General features: G+C 43.4%; 1 protein-coding gene across 1 annotated transcript; it reads right to left on the bottom strand.

Annotated features, from left to right (window-relative positions):
- Window positions 1-4,873: 4,873 nt before the first annotated feature.
- On the bottom strand, window positions 4,874-16,694 carry cwc22 (CWC22 spliceosome associated protein). Its single transcript, XM_028394414.1, has 20 exons — window positions 16,603-16,694; window positions 15,794-15,850; window positions 14,493-14,731; window positions 13,729-14,018; window positions 13,400-13,645; window positions 13,144-13,272; window positions 12,707-12,875; window positions 11,526-11,579; window positions 11,276-11,411; window positions 10,936-11,142; window positions 10,797-10,859; window positions 10,624-10,719; window positions 10,423-10,504; window positions 9,934-9,994; window positions 7,793-7,870; window positions 7,366-7,518; window positions 7,152-7,279; window positions 6,924-7,025; window positions 6,507-6,691; window positions 4,874-5,539 (listed from the first exon to the last, which is right to left on the bottom strand). The coding sequence occupies exons 2-20, from the start codon at window positions 15,846-15,848 to the stop codon at window positions 5,061-5,063; spliced, it is 2,952 nt and encodes a 983-aa protein (XP_028250215.1). The 5' UTR covers window positions 15,849-15,850; window positions 16,603-16,694; the 3' UTR covers window positions 4,874-5,060.
- Between the last annotated feature and the right edge of the window lie 456 nt (window positions 16,695-17,150).

Below are 17,150 nucleotides of genomic sequence, written 5' to 3'. Positions count from 1 at the left end.
AATTTCTGGGTCAAATGGAGGTGGGCTGAGAGGAAGTCGGTAATAGAAGATAATAATAATAGATTAATAGAGAGAAACATTGTTTTCAGGTCACAGGAGGAAGATGGAGAATGACTCACAGACATAGGACAGGAAAGGACAGGGGACAAAAGTCAGTCTCTTTATCTCTGTCTGTCCACACTGCAGGTGGTGCTACAGTCCAGCTGGTAATCAATATCAGACCAATCCACACACACACAGCCTGTCACACTGTCAACTATGAGAAAATTAACAATATCTCTGTGACAGAGAGAGGATGTGTGTGTGTGTGTGTGTGTGTGCGTAAACTGTGTAAGGGATTATCTGACCATAATGAAGCATGTTCAAAACACACACACAGATTATGCTGTCTGTCTGGCCGGCCGTCTGTCTGTCCCTCTCCTTGAATAAAGTTTTTTTAAAATGAAACTACAAAAAATATATAATAATAAATTCCAGTCTGTGACATCACTACATATTTTCTATCGTTACTGACGCAGTAACACACCTGAGAGTGAGTCTCTGCTGCAGGATGCAGGAACATCACTACATCAGTGAGGTCACAGTGACCTTGACCTTTGACCTCTCATGGAAAATGTCTAATTCCTGAATCAGAGCCAATGTTGGTGCCAAATCCAAAAGCTCCCTCATCGCCTTCCTGAGCGCCTCCACCAGCAGAACCCACAGACTCCTGCAGAACTCTCACTGCAGCAACATACTTCCTCTGGGAGTAACTTAAAATTGTACTTGAGCAAAGGATATGAATCAAAGTGTTTACACCGCTGAATTATCTGATATGGATCCACAACAGCTGATCATTACATAAAGAACACACTTAAAGTCTTATAACTTCACATCTTAAGGTTCTGCACACCAAGCAGCAGCAGGAGACCCGTCAAATCTGTCCAATAATCGCACTTTCATTTGTTTTGGTAACTTTAAGAAACACTTCCTACTTTAATCTTGTAAATAAATGTACTTTTAAAGGCTTTTTCTCATCTTGAAGTGCATTAAGCTGAATTATTTAGACTCTGTGTGTAAAACAAGGCTCCTGAAGGTGTCACCTGTCACTCTGTGTAAACTGAACACTGAATGCACCGATCAATAAAGCTGGTACCTGTGCCTTAAAATAATAACAACAACAAAAAACCTCTTACAGCTGACTGATGCTGAATTATAAATCAAAATAATAACTGAGTTTTCTTGATCCAGATCCAGATCAGATCCAGTCACATCCACTCAGTGGGGTTTTTAAGCACTTTTCACTTCTCTTCCAGAAAATCAAACAGGTTATAATCAGGCTGAGGGAAAAGCGGACATGTGAAGAGTCAGACTTGTTTTTTCTGACTGATGGAAGAAGCCTGAAAGTGATCCGGACGGACAGACCCTGCAGCTCCGGGACGCTGGTGCGTTAAAGCCGCGGCTGCTGCTGCTGCTGCTGCTGCTCTGTCTGCTTCATCAGCTTCAAGCAAGACAGAGAAGAAAGAAGAAGGATGAAGAAGACAGGAGGAGGAAGGTGACTTACCGGAGGAAGAGGAGGAGCAGGAGGTGAGAGATGAAGAAAGTAGAGTCCTGTTGGTTTGAACCGCTGAACTCCGCTCTGACAGCTGCCGATCAATCACCGATAATCAATACTGAGCAGACCCGTGTGTCCAGGCTGCGTCTCCGCGCGGGGTTTGTCTGATCACTCATCGGTTATCCATCCATTCATCCATCAGGTATCCGGACACTGATCAACTCTGTGGGAGCAGCGGAGAGCCGCGCGCTCTGCGCCGCACTGAGAACAGAGCGGCGGGACTGCGCATGCGTTACAGAGAGAGAGAGAGAGAGAGAGAGAGAAGGGAGAGGAGGGGGGAGTTAAATTGAATCCCGTCAAACACAATTGGATGGACTGTTAAAGGAAAAATATCTGACACCAGCTATTTACCTATATGCGTCTGCGCATGCGCGGGTTTTCCTTGACTTGTTTCCAGGTTTTGTTGCTGCCAAAAACAGATAAAGCCTTTTTATTTAAAAAAAAATAAAAAAAACTGTAAATACTGGCTGCGCGGCACACACACACACACACACACACACACACACACACACACACACACACACACACACACACACCTCTATATTTACTGTCAACTCACCTGTCTATGACATTAGCAGGTGTCAGCTTAAACCATCAATTTGCATTTTCCTCACAGTAAAACTGAAACTGCAGCACTAAACCACCCAAAAATCAGAGTTCAGTGTTCAAGTGCACAAAACAACAATAAAGAAAATCTCAAAAACAAAACTGCAGTTCATTAAGTGGCCACTAGAGCTTGCTCAAAAAGCCATTTAATCCTCATAAAATGTTTTTAAGACGTGCAGCATGAATATTCAGCTTCAGTATCGTGGTCTTCGGAGCCACTTATGTGGCCAAACATTGTCAGGTGACCTACAGGGTGTGACTTCACAAACCGTTTCATCCATCTTTGTTTACATATTTGATCATTTGGGCCTCCATAGAACAAGCTCTTAGAGATCAGGGGGTTCTCTGTTGGTCCAGGGGTTTGTGGGTTAACTGGCTGCAGATTCTTTGGTACAGACAGGTGAAGTGATGTCAGAGAGCTGCCACATTTCACACTGCTGCTCTAACACATCTCAGCCCATCTGTGTGTGCACTAACACAAAGCATGATGGGAACTTTGAAAGCTGAGCGGACTCACTTAAAGACCACATGTTCTACTTAAATTATAAACTTACTGTTACAGTAGCAGCTGTTTTATGACATTTTGTGAATTTAAATAAACAACACACCTCATCTGGGATTTTAGAGCATTTGATTGATATGAGGTAAATTATCAATATAAATATGAGGTTTCCGAGAGTCGTAGCTTCTTTTAGCTCGCTGTTTTGGTTCATTTGTGGTATTATTTTGTACCCATCATCTACGACGTTCTCAGCTTTATAGCCCAGATTCAAGGCTGGTCAGGTGACACCATGATGGTTATTGTTATTTATCAGGACAGAGACACGTAAATAAAACTCTGAAAGGCATGACACGAAAATGTGTTTACGTCGTCTCTCTGCTGCCCCCAGGTGACCAAAAATACTTGAGTACTTTAATGCAGAATCTTAAAAATAAAAACATTCTTCATACGCCTGATAACTTTAGGGATCATTAATACAATTTCAATTTCCATCTCCGTCCCTTACTCAGATCTCCTTTCCCCACTTTTCTCCCCCTCCTTCTCCCAGGTCCCCACTATGCTTTCCCAGAGTTCCTTGCAGCTCCCAGGTCCCAGTGGATCCGTTCCTCCATTTGCCACGGCAGCAAACCAATCCTATCTCTGTACTTGTAAAGACATGCAGCCAATCACAACGTAGCACTGCAACGACCCATTTACACACACACACAACCTCCCTTCTCACCTTGAACATCACGTCAAGGTTGTACAAGGATACAGCAGTGTGTGTGTGACAGAGAGCACTGGGAAGGCACTACTGTAAAACAAGTGTACACACAGATTTAAAAACAAATAGATTTTAAATTGTGGTGAATTTTATTAAAATAATTCTGAATAATTCAGTCAGATTACAATAAAGCTTCAGGGAGGAAAAGGTTAGCTTAGCACAAAAAGCTCTTAGCTCTGTAAAGGTTACAAACTTCTAAAGCTTGTTATTTAACACACTAGCGTGTTGACAACCACTGGAACATCTGGAAGCCTCGGCCATCAATTTAACCAAGGCTGAAATACAGTAATGAAATAATAATGTTAAGTGTGTTTGGCCTGTGAGGATCAAATCCTGCAGGCAGATAAATATTGCATGTGTGTGTGTGTGAGGTGAAGACTGTAGAGACCATCACTGCAGCAGCAGCCACACACACACACACACACAGTTATACTGACAGCAGATCACGTCACAAGCCACACAGAGCTCAGTGGGTTTAAACAAAAGAGATGTTTAAATGGCTTACCACCATGCAGCGAGCTAAAGGCTAACACCATCAGGGATAAAAACATGATTCTTGTCTATGTAAAACACTGAAAATCTACACAAACATGGAAAAAAGCTGGTGGAACGCAACGACAGACACAACATGTGTGTCTGAAAAAATGTCGACAGTAACAACAAGAAGGTGCATTTCAGTTTACCTGTTCATTAGTCAGCTCCCTGTAGTGGGGGTTAATGTGGATCAGTGCACAGGTCACAGTACCTGTGTGGAAAAAACGTTGCAGGTAGAGCAGGACAGATGAGAAACTCTCAGCACCATTGATCCTGTAAAGGACAGAGTGAGTGAACTGCAGATGTCTGCATGTTGTCAGCTGACACCAGCAGAAAACACTGTTTACTGTAAATAATGCTTTCATAACTCATGAAGTGGCGAGGCTGCATGGGGCAGTAACATACATTTCCTTTTGGATCCTTCGATAATTTGACTTAAAGGACCAATGAGTGGAATTTAGTGACATCTAGTGGCGAGATTGCAGATTGCAACCAAATGAACTCTGCCCAACCCTCGTTTCACATCAAAATCTGAAAGTTATAAGACAGGAAGGGTATTCTACAGAGAACAATGTACACTTATGAAAAACTAATATACCTCACGGGTTATTAGCCTGTCTAGAAGACTGATCTGTGACTATACAGCTGTTTTCCAGGAGCACAGCTGCAGCTGCTCTGTCTGGACATGGTGGATGTTACCAATCTACAAGAGGACATTTTATATATGGGTCAGGGGTGACACAAAACTTCCTGCAAGTCAAGGTAAAAAGTAGTCCAGAGACTTTATGCTAAGCTAACTAGCTACAGGCTGTAGGTGTATAAGCATAGTGAAGCGACGTGTCGAATGTCAGAAATAGTTGACAAAGAAACAAAATAAAAACATCTAAAACGACTTTAATTTTTTTTTCTGATTTCATAAACATCAAAAATTAACAATACAAAAGAGAGACAGGCGGAGTGAAAGGTCCCAAACCCACAACACCAGAGTGACAGGATGAGGTAAAGAGGGGAAAGATGGAGACGTTTCAAGTCTGTCAGTCATCAGTCCATCACTGCGAGTTTTATCTCCTCCTCCTCTCCTCCCGCTCTCTGTTTCGGTCTCTGTTCTCTTTATTCCTCTCTCTGTCCCTCTCTCTCTCCTTTTGCTTCTCTCGTTCTCGCTCGCTCTCTCTCTTATCCTCAGTCTCCCTCTCCCTCGCTCGCTCTCTCTCCCTTTCCCTACCTCTGTCTCTCTCCCTCTCGCCATCTCTTTGTCTGTCCATTTTCCGCCTCCTGTCCTCCTCCTCTTCCTCCTCTTCCGATCTGTCATCTCGTCGGCCGCGGCGGGCGCCCTCACGTGCACGCTCCTCCAGCTCACGTGCACGGTCTTTCTTGTCCTTCCTGGCCTGCTTCTCGTCGTTGCTGTCGTCGTCCTCATCTCTGTCATTCTTGCGCCGTTTCTTGTCTGGCAATTTCTGCTTCTTCTTGTCCTTGTCTTTCTTCTTCTTCTCTGCAATTTGTTCTTTCCTCTTTTTCTTCTTCTTGTGTTTGCCGTCAGAGTCTGGAGGAAAAAGAGGAGTATTACTCCACATAAATGTAAATATGACTTCATGTTAAGCAAGCCAGAAATCACAGTAGGCTAGTTATAACCTCTAAGGCAGCACAAAACATCAGCTGTCACAGAGAGAAAGAAGATGCAACATATTTTACCCAATGTCTATATAACACTGCACATTTTCAGACAGTGTCTCCAGAAAGACATTTTTTTAGTGTTGCACTCAATTGCACAGATGCAATGTGCCAAAAATACGAAACCAAAAGTACTTTCTCACCTCCACACAGCGTGAAGTGGGTGTGAATGTCTGACTGCTGAGGATCTGAAGCTCAACAGAAAAGCAACAAGCAGACTAAACACCAGCGACAAACTGGACTGAAGTAACACTTCAACAGTCAGCTACACCTCGATGTGATGCGGCTTGTTAACCTTCCAGCTAATAAATGTAGCCGTGCAATGTTTTGACTGTTCAACAAGCTCTCACACGGTGATGATGTGAGTTCAAGAGAGAAATGGAGGAAACTACCGTCCACACAGTGTCTCACCATAGATGGTTTTAATGTAATTAAATTTGATTAATGTTGACTAGTTAACAAGTCCTGCATCGTTGGCCTAGTTTAACGTGGAGGCTTCTTGAAAGTCCTTTTTTCTGCCATGAAGGAAATATATTCACAGGGTGAAAACACAAGTTTATGTGGCAGAAATGAAGCAAGAAGAAAAATCTGTCAAACAGCCAAGATTTTCAGCTGTCACACAACAAGCTCAAGGAGACAGTCTGCGAAATGCAAATGATTTAGAGAGGAATCAACACGCTGCAGCAAGTCAGTCAGCAGGCTGCCTACACAAGCTGTGCTGTTGCTCATATAGACATTTTGTAGTGTGGTTCTAAACCAGGTAAAAATCTGTTGGACAGTTAACATCAGATATTTCAGGTGGATCAAACTTTGTTTTTATAAGTTTCAGACGGCTGTACCTGAGCTGCTGCTGCTGCTGCTGGAGGAGGAGGAGTCCGAGGAGTCTGAGTCGCTGGAGGAGTCTGATGAGGAGGACTCAGATGAGGAAGAGGAGGAGGAAGACGAGGAGTCTGATGATTCCACTTCCTGGTTCTGAGTCATGATCATCTTTGGTGCATTCTTTAAATGTTCCCTCAACTCATCCCTACGAGATGAAGAGAAAGAGAAAAAGAGAGAGAGAGAGAGAGAGAGAGAGAAGGTCAATTTAAAATTGTTCAGCTGCTGATTATTCTGTCTGTAAAGGCTACAAAAACCTTTTTCTAAACTGTTCTTTGTTTTGTGTGATCAGAGCCCGACATTTCTAGGATGAAGTGGAACAGCACGCCTCACCACCTGACATCAGTTTATTTGTGATTATGTTGGTATGTGTCACTTACGTCAGACCTCCCAGTCCGATAGAAGTGAAGAAGTTAATGGCAAAGCGAGTGTTTCTGGGATTATCACGAGGAAAAAGCCCTTCGAAGAACGTCTGCAGAGTCCTGAAACAAACACACACACAGGTCAGGTTGTAACTTGATAAGTCTTCTATTGTTTTCGGTGCTTCTTAAACAGGAAAACTTTGTAGTATTTGGTAACAACTGTTCAATGTGTGTGTGTGTTCGTACGGGTCTTTAAGCCTCTGGTTGAGCTTCGGGAGGCCCATGTAGGCACAGAGCTCCTGGAAAAGGATCTTTACAAAGATTCTGCTGGACGATGTGGTGGTCTCCTCGCTCATCCGGATACACTCCAATACCTGGTCAACACATTAAAGGGTTAACATTGAGTGTAGTGACTGGAATTGATTGTATGATTGTAATTGGAGTGTGTGTGTGTCCTTACACTCCAGGGTACTGAGTCTGTGTAGAGCAGGTGAGCGAACAGCCGGGCCACGTTTCTCAGTTTGTTGGTCTCCAGACGGTGAATCGTGTCGTACTGCTCCGCAAAGATCGCCTCAAAACTCTCCATGTACTCCTTCTTCAGCAGACAGAACCTCTGAGGGCACACAGACACAGACACACACACGTTAACATGTGTTTCAGTGTGCAGCTGTTACATGTCATTTCACATGTTCCTGCTCAGGGTTTATCATTTAAAAATGTATCATGAGAACCCCAATGTATACATCACTAGTGATCTGATTGGCACAAACTAATTCCCACGAGAGGACCAATATATTTTATTATCCGGACAAACTGACCCTTTAAACCAAGCCTATGTAAAATAACACCAAGTATAGTAAACACCAGGCGTGTTTACTGCATCTCACCCCGGCCAGCAGTCCAAAGAACTTCTCATAGGTCCTCTGTTGAGCGCAGCAGTCCAGGATCATGTTACACAGCTCCTTCTGTTTACACAAACACAGAACATCTCATTTACACACATACAAGCACAGATGATGTCACTATACAACTGATAAAACACACAAATACAAAACATATTCTATAAAATAAAGACAGGATTCAGGTCACTGCTTGATTTTGGTGCAATTCAAAAAGACTTTCACTTGTAGCACAGTGCTACAAAGACCAACAACCAGGAGGCTGAGGTTCATATGATCATGTGAGATCATAACTTATTAATTAAAGCTACTCGTTTAGGTTTAGGAAAGACTCGTGGTTTGGATTAAAACACTTGTTTACATGCAACAATCTTCTCAGACGTCTTGGTTTTGATGTTAATGTTGCAGCAGAAACACTTTTTTTTCTGAGACAGTGCGGCAGAGAGGGGAGTGTGTCAACGGACAAACATCTTCAAAGAGTGTGTGAGTGTGTGTGAGTGTGTTCCAGCTGTTGTGTTGAATGATTCAGTCCTAATGCTGACTGACAAGGTCACCAGCTCTGACCTCTCTTTCTCTCTCTCACACACTCACAGCTTTTATGTCAGTATACTTGTGAGGACACATTCAGTGCAGCATACAGCAGGTGTTTCTTCTCATGTCACTGAAATCCCTCCTCACACATGAACAGGTGACAGTGTGATAATGCTACAGAGATGATGGCTTTCAAAACGCCAGCATGAACTGTGGATAATCAAGTAAAGCATAATTCATCTATAATAATCGAAAATGGTTAAAAGTCTCAGTTACCACTTGATCATATGTCGCATTTTTTCCTTCACTAAGACCTTTTGTAAACAGACCAAGTGATTAAACAACTAGCATAACCTAGCATGAGAAACATGAACATTTTATTGTCGATCAGCAGCTGAAATGGTCAGAAGGTCAAAGTTTGCAGAGTTTAACTTAATTTATAGAATGACAGGTGCTGGTACGTCCCACGCGTTCCCACAGTCTGCAAGTCCACAACACGTGTGTTGCATTTCAGCATTTATGATGGGAAGTGGGGATAGACACAATTACACGATGTGTCATGAGAAGACTGCTGCACACTGACCGTTCATAAAAATAGACTTTGGCTGCTGGATTGCCATGAAGGTACATGGTGATATAAGGGTCTCTGTTTTCAGCTCAGATAAATTTGAGAAATTTAGAAGATCGTGCTGTTCATCATAGCGGAAAAAACACTGGCAGACGCTGAACAACAGTCCTTAAACACATCATGTTCAAACAAAATCTACGCTTCAAGTCATGACATCAAATCCACCTTATTATGCACACTGCACAAACAACATGGTGCATATTTAACGTGTCAAATAATTAATGGCGGCTGGAAATATAAATATAAGCAGAGATCTTCTGGTAAAACCTCACAGGCTACAAACTCACACGGTCCTCACAATGATACAAAATACCACACACACACACACACACAGCGGACTGTCCTCTCACACATTTCTCACAGTGTCTTCTCACAGCTGACCTGCAACTGTCAACGCCTGAAACCAACTATTACAGCTACACAGACGGACCTCTGGACCACACACAGCTATTAGCAAGAAGCAGACACAAAGGCAGCATAACATGGCAGCAAGGCAGTCAGACAGACATCCACTAATGCTACATGTGAAGATTCTCAGTCATCCGGGTTACATTTTTCATTTAAGTCAGAGCTTTAGTTAATGTCTGAACCGATAAGGCTTCTACCTACCCATTATTTTAACGTCTAACCAGTGGTTGTTTTTCCCTATTCACAGCTGGGAGTGAACCCACTGTCAGCTGAGACTTAAGCCTGAGTGATTCCACTGGTGATGCTATCGATTGTATCATTTCCTTTGATTGACCTCACTAATATAGCACGCATTGTCGCTGCTTATTAACTCTTTCAATCAGCTGTTTCAGCTCCATTTTCTTTTACACAATGACAACAACTGCATGTCAGCTCGTGTTATTTACCCATATGTAAGTGTCTCCATTGTTTTCAGATCCATCCTCTGCTGAGGATTTTGAATGCCGAGATAAGACAGGCTAATTAATACATCAGTGAAGCGAGTGGGGGTGTGTAAACTCACCGTCTGGCTGTCAGGGAAGTCCATCTTGATCAGTTTGTGAGCACACTCCTCAAAGTCCAAGCTGCAAAGACAATCAACCAATCAATCAACATCAGCGAGCGCACGTGAAACTGTCTGTGTGTGTGTGTTGTCTTCAGTCCCTTTTTGTGTGTAAACCTGTGAACTGATCTTCAACGTAACCATGGTAACACACATTTGTAAGGATAATTCTGTGAGGACATTCGGTGGCATAATCCATTTTCCAAGCTCTTAACCATCCAGAAAGTTTTAACTTCTGGAGGTAAAAACTTGCTCTCTCACAAAAATAGCCATCCTCTCTCTCTCCCTCTCACACACACACAGATTAAACACAGCTCTGCATATTAGTCCAACTCCATTAAATATAGCAGGAGCTGTAAATAACTGCCAACATCCTAAGAGAAATGTGAGTCATGAAACTCGCTGTGTCAGTGTGGTTTTTTTGTTGTGTTTTGCTTTGCATGTGTGTACCTAGACTGTATAGCAAGGTAGATGGTTCTTCTGAAAGCAACCAGGTTCACTTCTGTGTTATCCAAGATGGTGACCTTCGCATCTGAAAGAGAGAGAGATGAGGCATCTTTAACAGGCATCAAAGAATAAACAAAAGCAAACTTATGGAAAGTACAGGCATGACTGAAGAGGTCTAGAGTTTCCAAAAAAATCTGGCTTTACCTTCTCCTTCCTCCTCATTCTCATCTTCTTCGTCATCATCCTCGTCACTGCCGTCTCCGTCTTCCCCTGAATCGCTGCTGCCTTCGTCCAGGATATCTGACAGAACAAGGCTTATTATTTAGACTGGTTGGCCATGGCTAATTGGACATGTAAGACCGTTAACGTATTCTCACCTCTCTTGATGGTTTTGTATTTCTCCTCATTCTCCAGGAAGTCTGGGTCCATCTTGAATACATCTATGTAAACACAAACGCACACGTTAGGGCTGCCCCTTCATTGCCTGCCTCCCCTCCCTCCTGCTCTGGGTCTTACTCAAGATGTCCTCGGTGTTATACTCGTCCTCCAGCGGCAGCATGTGGGTGAACTGGTCCTCCTCATCCACCAGGTCCAGGCCTTCTGGGATCACTGGATGATCTTTGAAACCGTCTTTTCTGATGGCGAACATCACCTCGATCATGTACTGGACCCTCTTATCAATGGATGACTCATGGAGGACATTCCTGAGACGCTCAAATATGGCTGAAAAGAGTGCTCACTCGTTAATTTGAGTCATCAAATCTTCCCAGACTTCAAGATATTGAGCTAATGAACTAACTGAGATCAATTTATATCCACACAAACTGACAGTAATGAGTTAGCAGCTGCAGCTTACCATTAATTCCTCGAGGGGAGACCTCGGTCAGTTTGAGTCCACACTCCTTCAGAAAGGCGATGGCGACCTCCACGCTGTCGTCAGTTGGACGCTCGAGGAGCAGCGTGAGTATCTCCAGGCACAGAACCTCATGGGCCTGACAGAGGATGACGTTGGAGCGGACAGACAGAGACAGAGGGAGAGACCTGTAACACACTGCATCCAACACAAAAATCCTTGTTCAACCTTAAAGTTGTAATTTAAGACATACCACATTCTGGTTGATGAGATGAGCCACAAACTTCGAGGCTGTCAGGCACTGTTGCTGGAAGACAAAACACAAACTTATTTTAATACACAACTTAACTGCCAAGTTAAAATTCAGAAAGTATGGATTTGCTACAAACAGCTCGAGAACAGTAGCTGCAGCAGGTAAACACAAACTCTGGAATGTGTTCAAAAGTTTCTGGGAGTGCCAGGTAATTATCTAATTCAGCTCCAGATCCTTTCTCATCTCAGCGCTTTGGACTCACACAGAGTCAGATGGAAGACTTCCATCTCCGTCTCCAGGGGAGGGACTCTTTGATCGATTCTCCATTCAAAACCATTTCTTGGCCAAATAGATAGAAATAGGGCGCTATTTTTGGGCTCTTACTCCACTGATCTGTGAGCAGAACTATACACCCAAAGCCCACTGGGGGCCGTAGCTACCACTGAGGTCCCTGAGGTCAGGACCTCAGTATTTTGTCTAAGGTGCGTAGTAAAAAAAAGTAATGCAATTACTTTGCTTGACTGCTTTGGTGCTGCAAAGATCTTGTAAAAGGCCAACATCCCACTTTTTACTGTTATCAGTTTTGGTCATTGCAAGTTTGTTTATTGGATGATGGATATGGTGCATAATCACAGGAGTGAGGCCTCTTACTGTTAAGATCTTTGTTCAATGTGGACGTAAACCGCCACGCTGAGACAGGCAGCAATGAGCCTTTGGGCATTCAGTCTGAAATCCATAAGAAGAAGTATATGGGCGTATCTGTGCAGAGAGCTGAATGCTGTGGGCTGAGAAAAATCACTTTTACGGCCGGATTACTTGAAGTTGGACAGGGATGAAGAAATGAAGGTGTGTTGTAACGCCCCTTAATCCTGATGCATTGGCGCTGACTCGTTAGTTTCACTTGAGTGAATTAAGAAGTTAGCTGTTGTTGCTAACTTAAGCTAACTCCATCCATGAAGGCTGATTAACTGTGACTCCGAGCAGTCAGGTGGTTAAACTACATTAATTGTTTACGGCCTCCTCTCAGTATAAAAACACGATTGAGGGTGATCTACACTGAATAGTGAAAATCAGCTTTGTAACTACTAACATTATATTTCAGGAAGCAGAGTCTCTCTGAAAGCTGCTGCCTGATTGTCATGTCAGCTAATTTATTCAGGCCATAACAGACAGACGGGTACCTTGAGGTTGCGGCGGTAGCTCCTCCTGAAGGTCAGGACGAGGCGTTTGAGAATCAGTTCTCCGATCTGAGGGAACTTTGAGTTGATGATGGCGACGACAGCAGCGTAGACATGAGTGAAGATGGGAGACGCTGCCTGCGCCTGCAGCACCGAGCGAGCGAGCAGACCCCTGACGGACACAGACAGACGTCAAAGAGGCTGTCAGTCAAACAACACAAAACCTCTTATCAAGCTTCTCACTGTCTTATTCCATTATACTAATCAGGAAGTGCAACTTTCACAAAGTCAATATCTTCTAATGTATGACAGTTTTACCTTTACACTTACATCCCTGAACGCATCTAATACTCCTGACAGCTAAAAAAAAAATGTCTCTGAAACTTTTAACATTAAAACCTGTGATGAGCATTAATGTGCAGGTCTGCGTTTGCGTTCACCTTCCCCTGACGATGTTTTCCTGCAACAGCTCCTGGATGATCATGACGATGTTGGACACATTGACTTTGTTGATCAGACCGTTGATGGACTTCTTCAGAGCTTCCCAGCTCATCCTCTGATAGGCCAAGCTGCACAAGGAAGGAACTGTTTTACAATCTGCCACAAGGGTGCATTCAAGTATCTAAGAATCCTTAAACATGTAACTCAAAAAATTAAGGTGTAAAACCTACAAACTGTTTGGGTTAGACACCTCACCTGCTCTTGTCAGTGATTTGCTCCTGCATCATGCGTAGCTTGGCAGGTGGGATGTAAGCTCCGCCCGTCCTTGTCAGGATCGGATCCACCTCCTCCTTTTTCTTCTTGACTGGCGGCTCATCAGCTACAACAGGCTCCCGGTCAGCTGAAGGAGAGACGGAGCGGCCACGCCTCCTGTAATCCGAGTTTGCATCCCGTCGGCCAAAACGTCCATCCCTATCATCACGGCGATCGTCATAGCGATCCCTGGACAGAGCAGAGAAAGTTACATGAATCCCGCACGTGACAACTTTCAGAAGAACCTGCATGAATATTTATCTTTGTGTTACCGAATATAGCGCCTCCTGTCATAGCGATCCCGATCTCTCTCTCTAGATCTGGATCTGTCACGTCCTCGTGACCTGGACCTGTCTCTCCCCCTAGATCTGGATCTTGTTCTGTCTCGTCCTCTGGACCTGGATCTGTCCCTGTCCCTGGATCTTGATCTGGATCTGTCCCTCCCTCTGGATCTGGATCTTGACCTGTCTTCATCTCTAGATCTGGATCTGTCTCTCTCTCTTGATCTGGACCTGTCTCGCTCCCTGGAGCTGGACCTGGCGGGTTCTTTGGATCTGGATCTCTGGAAAAACAAACAAGTAGAGTATCAGTATCATTTCTTACATGTTAAATAAGATCACACTGCAGCACAGGCTGCTCAGAGGTCAGAAGAACATTATTAAAACACAGACAACCAGGCAGCGTCAAGTCGGTCTGGCTCAGTTCCTACATTAAGTAAAAGCCTGTAGGTACCTGGGGAGCTCATGTCTAGTGTGACAGTAATGGACACAAAGTCCGATTGGATTTGTGGTTCCGTCAATCAACAAGCTGACTCTTTATTCAGTGTCCTTCTCATGAATCAGCACAGGAGAAGCTAACCCTGGCTCCTCCAACTCACAGCAGTGTTTTAGGCTTAAAAAGGTCTGGTTGCTATGGAAACTAACTTTTCAGACAAAGCAGTTTTTTCTTGCACCAGCTGTCCAGAACAGGAAAATTTAAATGCGATCATGCCTGAATATCCAGTTTAAAAGTAGCCTCCACATTAGAGTTTGCTTACTTTGATATGAGCCACACTGCTTCTGATCTTCCGCAGCGCACCCTGCTGTTCATCTTCATCACTGCTGCTGCTGTCGCTGTCTGAGCTGCTGGAACCAGAGCTCCCCGAGCCAGAGCTCCCGGAGCGGGAGCGTGCAGCAGGACTGGCCTGATGGGGAGGCCTGTCTTTAGGGCTTTTCTCCATTGAGCTGGCCTGCTGGGGCTGCTTTGCTGCTGGACTGGACTCGTCCTCTGAAGGTCCTGTAGTCAGAAAGAGAAATAATATTAGATAAGTATGAGAGCAACTGTTACTACAGCAAATAAATAAATACAAATAACAGGTTTTACACGGATGTTCAATCCTGCCTGTCACAGTTAAGAAAAATCTGACCGTTCCTCCCCCCAACCCCTGTTTGAAACTGTCATACATGCCCTCATTTCCTCCAGAATACACTACTGCAACACCCTTTACTCAGGTATCAGTAAACATAACATTCACAGATTACAGCTGATCCAGAACACCGCCGCTAGGCTTTTATCTCATACCAGGAGAAGTGACCACATAACACCACTTCTAGCTGCCCTTCACTGGCTTCCTGTGAGTTTTAGAATTGAAATTAAAATCGTTTTTAAAGCTGTGAATGGCCTTAGCTCGCTCTTACATACACTACTTGTTAATTCCATATGAGCCTGAACACAGCCTGTGATCCTCCAGCAACGCCCTCCCGTCAGTCCCCAAGTCCTGGGCTAGTCACTAGACTTCACTGTCTACGCCCCCCAGACTGTGGAACTGCCTGCCAGAGGATCTCAGGCGGGCAAACTCAGTGTCCTCTTTTACATCTCTTCTTAAAACTATCACCTGGCTTTTCCAAGTCATCGATCAATTATCTTATATATTATCTATATTATCTACCTCAAATTGCTATTTCACGCTACACTAATCCTGTTTCATTGTTAGACACACCTGGCCCAGTCAGCCAGATCATCACAGGTAAGTATGGAAACATTGAGTGCTATTGTTTTTTAAGTTTTACCCAGACCCAGCCACTGAGGTCTGTAACCACATATAAACCATGTTTCCCCACTAAACAGTTAGAACTGATGAAGCTGCTTGGATGAGCAGTGAAACGTCTTCAAGAAAACTCTACAAGTCCAGACGCCTTGCTTCAATCTTCTCTACGTATGATAGAGTGGATGACTGAGAATCTTCATCAACCTGTTTCATTGTTGTATTCATTGATTGCCCCTTTCGGTTCCCAAACTTTAATTGTGAAGTGTGTTTTTGAAAAGTACTATACAAATAAAGTTATTATTATTACTCACCATTCTCCTCATTCTGGGCAGGACGGGGACTTCCATTTCTGCTCGGAGAGTCCATACCTAAAAAAATGATAGAAAGTTGAAGATGGAAAAGGCCTTAACCACAGGTATTCCACAGACACTCATAAATTCACATGAAAATATCCAGTATAACATTAGGATAATTCCTGACTTAAATACTTTGTGACGGCGCCTACGCTGCCCTTAGAAAAAAACAAGGTTCATAAAGAAAGTGGTGGCACAAAATCACACAAGACATATTACACCAACTCTTCAGACCCACGTCAGTTCGGTTGTTGCTGTACTCAGGGACAATAACAGTTCAGGGGACAATAGCTGCGGAGAGGACGTAATGTTTACGTAAAGATTTGATTATCATACACAGTCAACTAGGATTCAACCTGAGATGAGTTATTGCTTTCACAACTTTGAATAATGGTTATCACTTCAAACAAGTATATATTAGCCAGTAGCTAAGACACAAGAACAGCTAACACTATTAGTGATTTGTTGGATGGAACAGTGCTGAAATAATACGATTTTAAATCTATTGCTCTGTGGAGCAAGACATTACCCCAACAATTCCACCTAATTGTTACTAAACCGTTTCAAACGAGCGCCTCATTTCTTTATCGCCATGTGTGTTTGGATGAGCTGTTAGCTAGTTTGCTAATCCTGTTTTAGCACCGACTAGCTAAACTGGTAGCTGTTTGCTAGTCTGTCGTTAAAACACACAACTTCTTCCTTCTCTATTTTAAAGGAGAAACGTTGACTTTTTATTGTGTGTGGTTTGTCTTCTAATATCGTCTTACCGCTTCGTTTTCGGACTTTTCTTAAATCACTGACGTTCTAATGGCGGAAAACTTCCTACAATGACCACTTCCGGTTTACAAGTCGCTTCCGGTGTTGTGCCAAAAAGTGATCGTCTGCTAAAAACTAATTTCTGTCGCGGGAGCGCGCACGGAGCTGAGCTACAGACAACTCGGCGCTGCAGCTTTAAGGCGCCGTGCGCGCTTCCGCGACGGAAATCAGTTTTTGGCAGACGATCCCTTTTTGGCAAAACACCGGATTTCACAATAAAAGATTCTAGATTTGAACGTAAGGCTATTTCGCCCCCTGGTGGTTAAATGTGGCCACCTGCGCCTGCCAGCATCTGGCATGTTTGAAAATACAAAATATTTTTATAATATAATATATATATATTTAATGTGTACTTTAAAAATATATTAAAGTACACATTTTTTTGGTGTTGATATCCTCACACAGACCCACAAAATAATGTCTGAAGCACTGATTTGTATGGAAAATAAATACATCTTTATTATTCTCATCTCTACAGAGTGACCCCTCCCTGTGTCCC

The sequence above is a fragment of the Parambassis ranga genome, chromosome 21, assembly GCF_900634625.1.
Source record: "Parambassis ranga chromosome 21, fParRan2.1, whole genome shotgun sequence".
Lineage (NCBI taxonomy): Eukaryota > Metazoa > Chordata > Actinopteri > Ambassidae > Parambassis > Parambassis ranga.
Note: the sequence above shows the minus strand (reverse complement) of the source record. Positions and strands in the feature narration are given on the sequence as shown.

Bases quoted from the DNA above. Each gene is read 5' to 3' on its own strand.
- cwc22 (XM_028394414.1), bottom strand. From the start codon at position 15,848: ATGGACTCTCCGAGCAGAAATGGAAGTCCCCGTCCTGCCCAGAATGAG. The intron at 12,876-13,143 runs GTGAACGCAAAC...TGTGTCCGTCAG, and splicing joins GAAAACATCGTCAGGGGAAG to GGGTCTGCTCGCTCGCTCGG. The intron at 7,026-7,151 runs GTACGAACACAC...TGTTTGTTTCAG, and splicing joins AACCAGAGGCTTAAAGACCC to GACTCTGCAGACGTTCTTCG.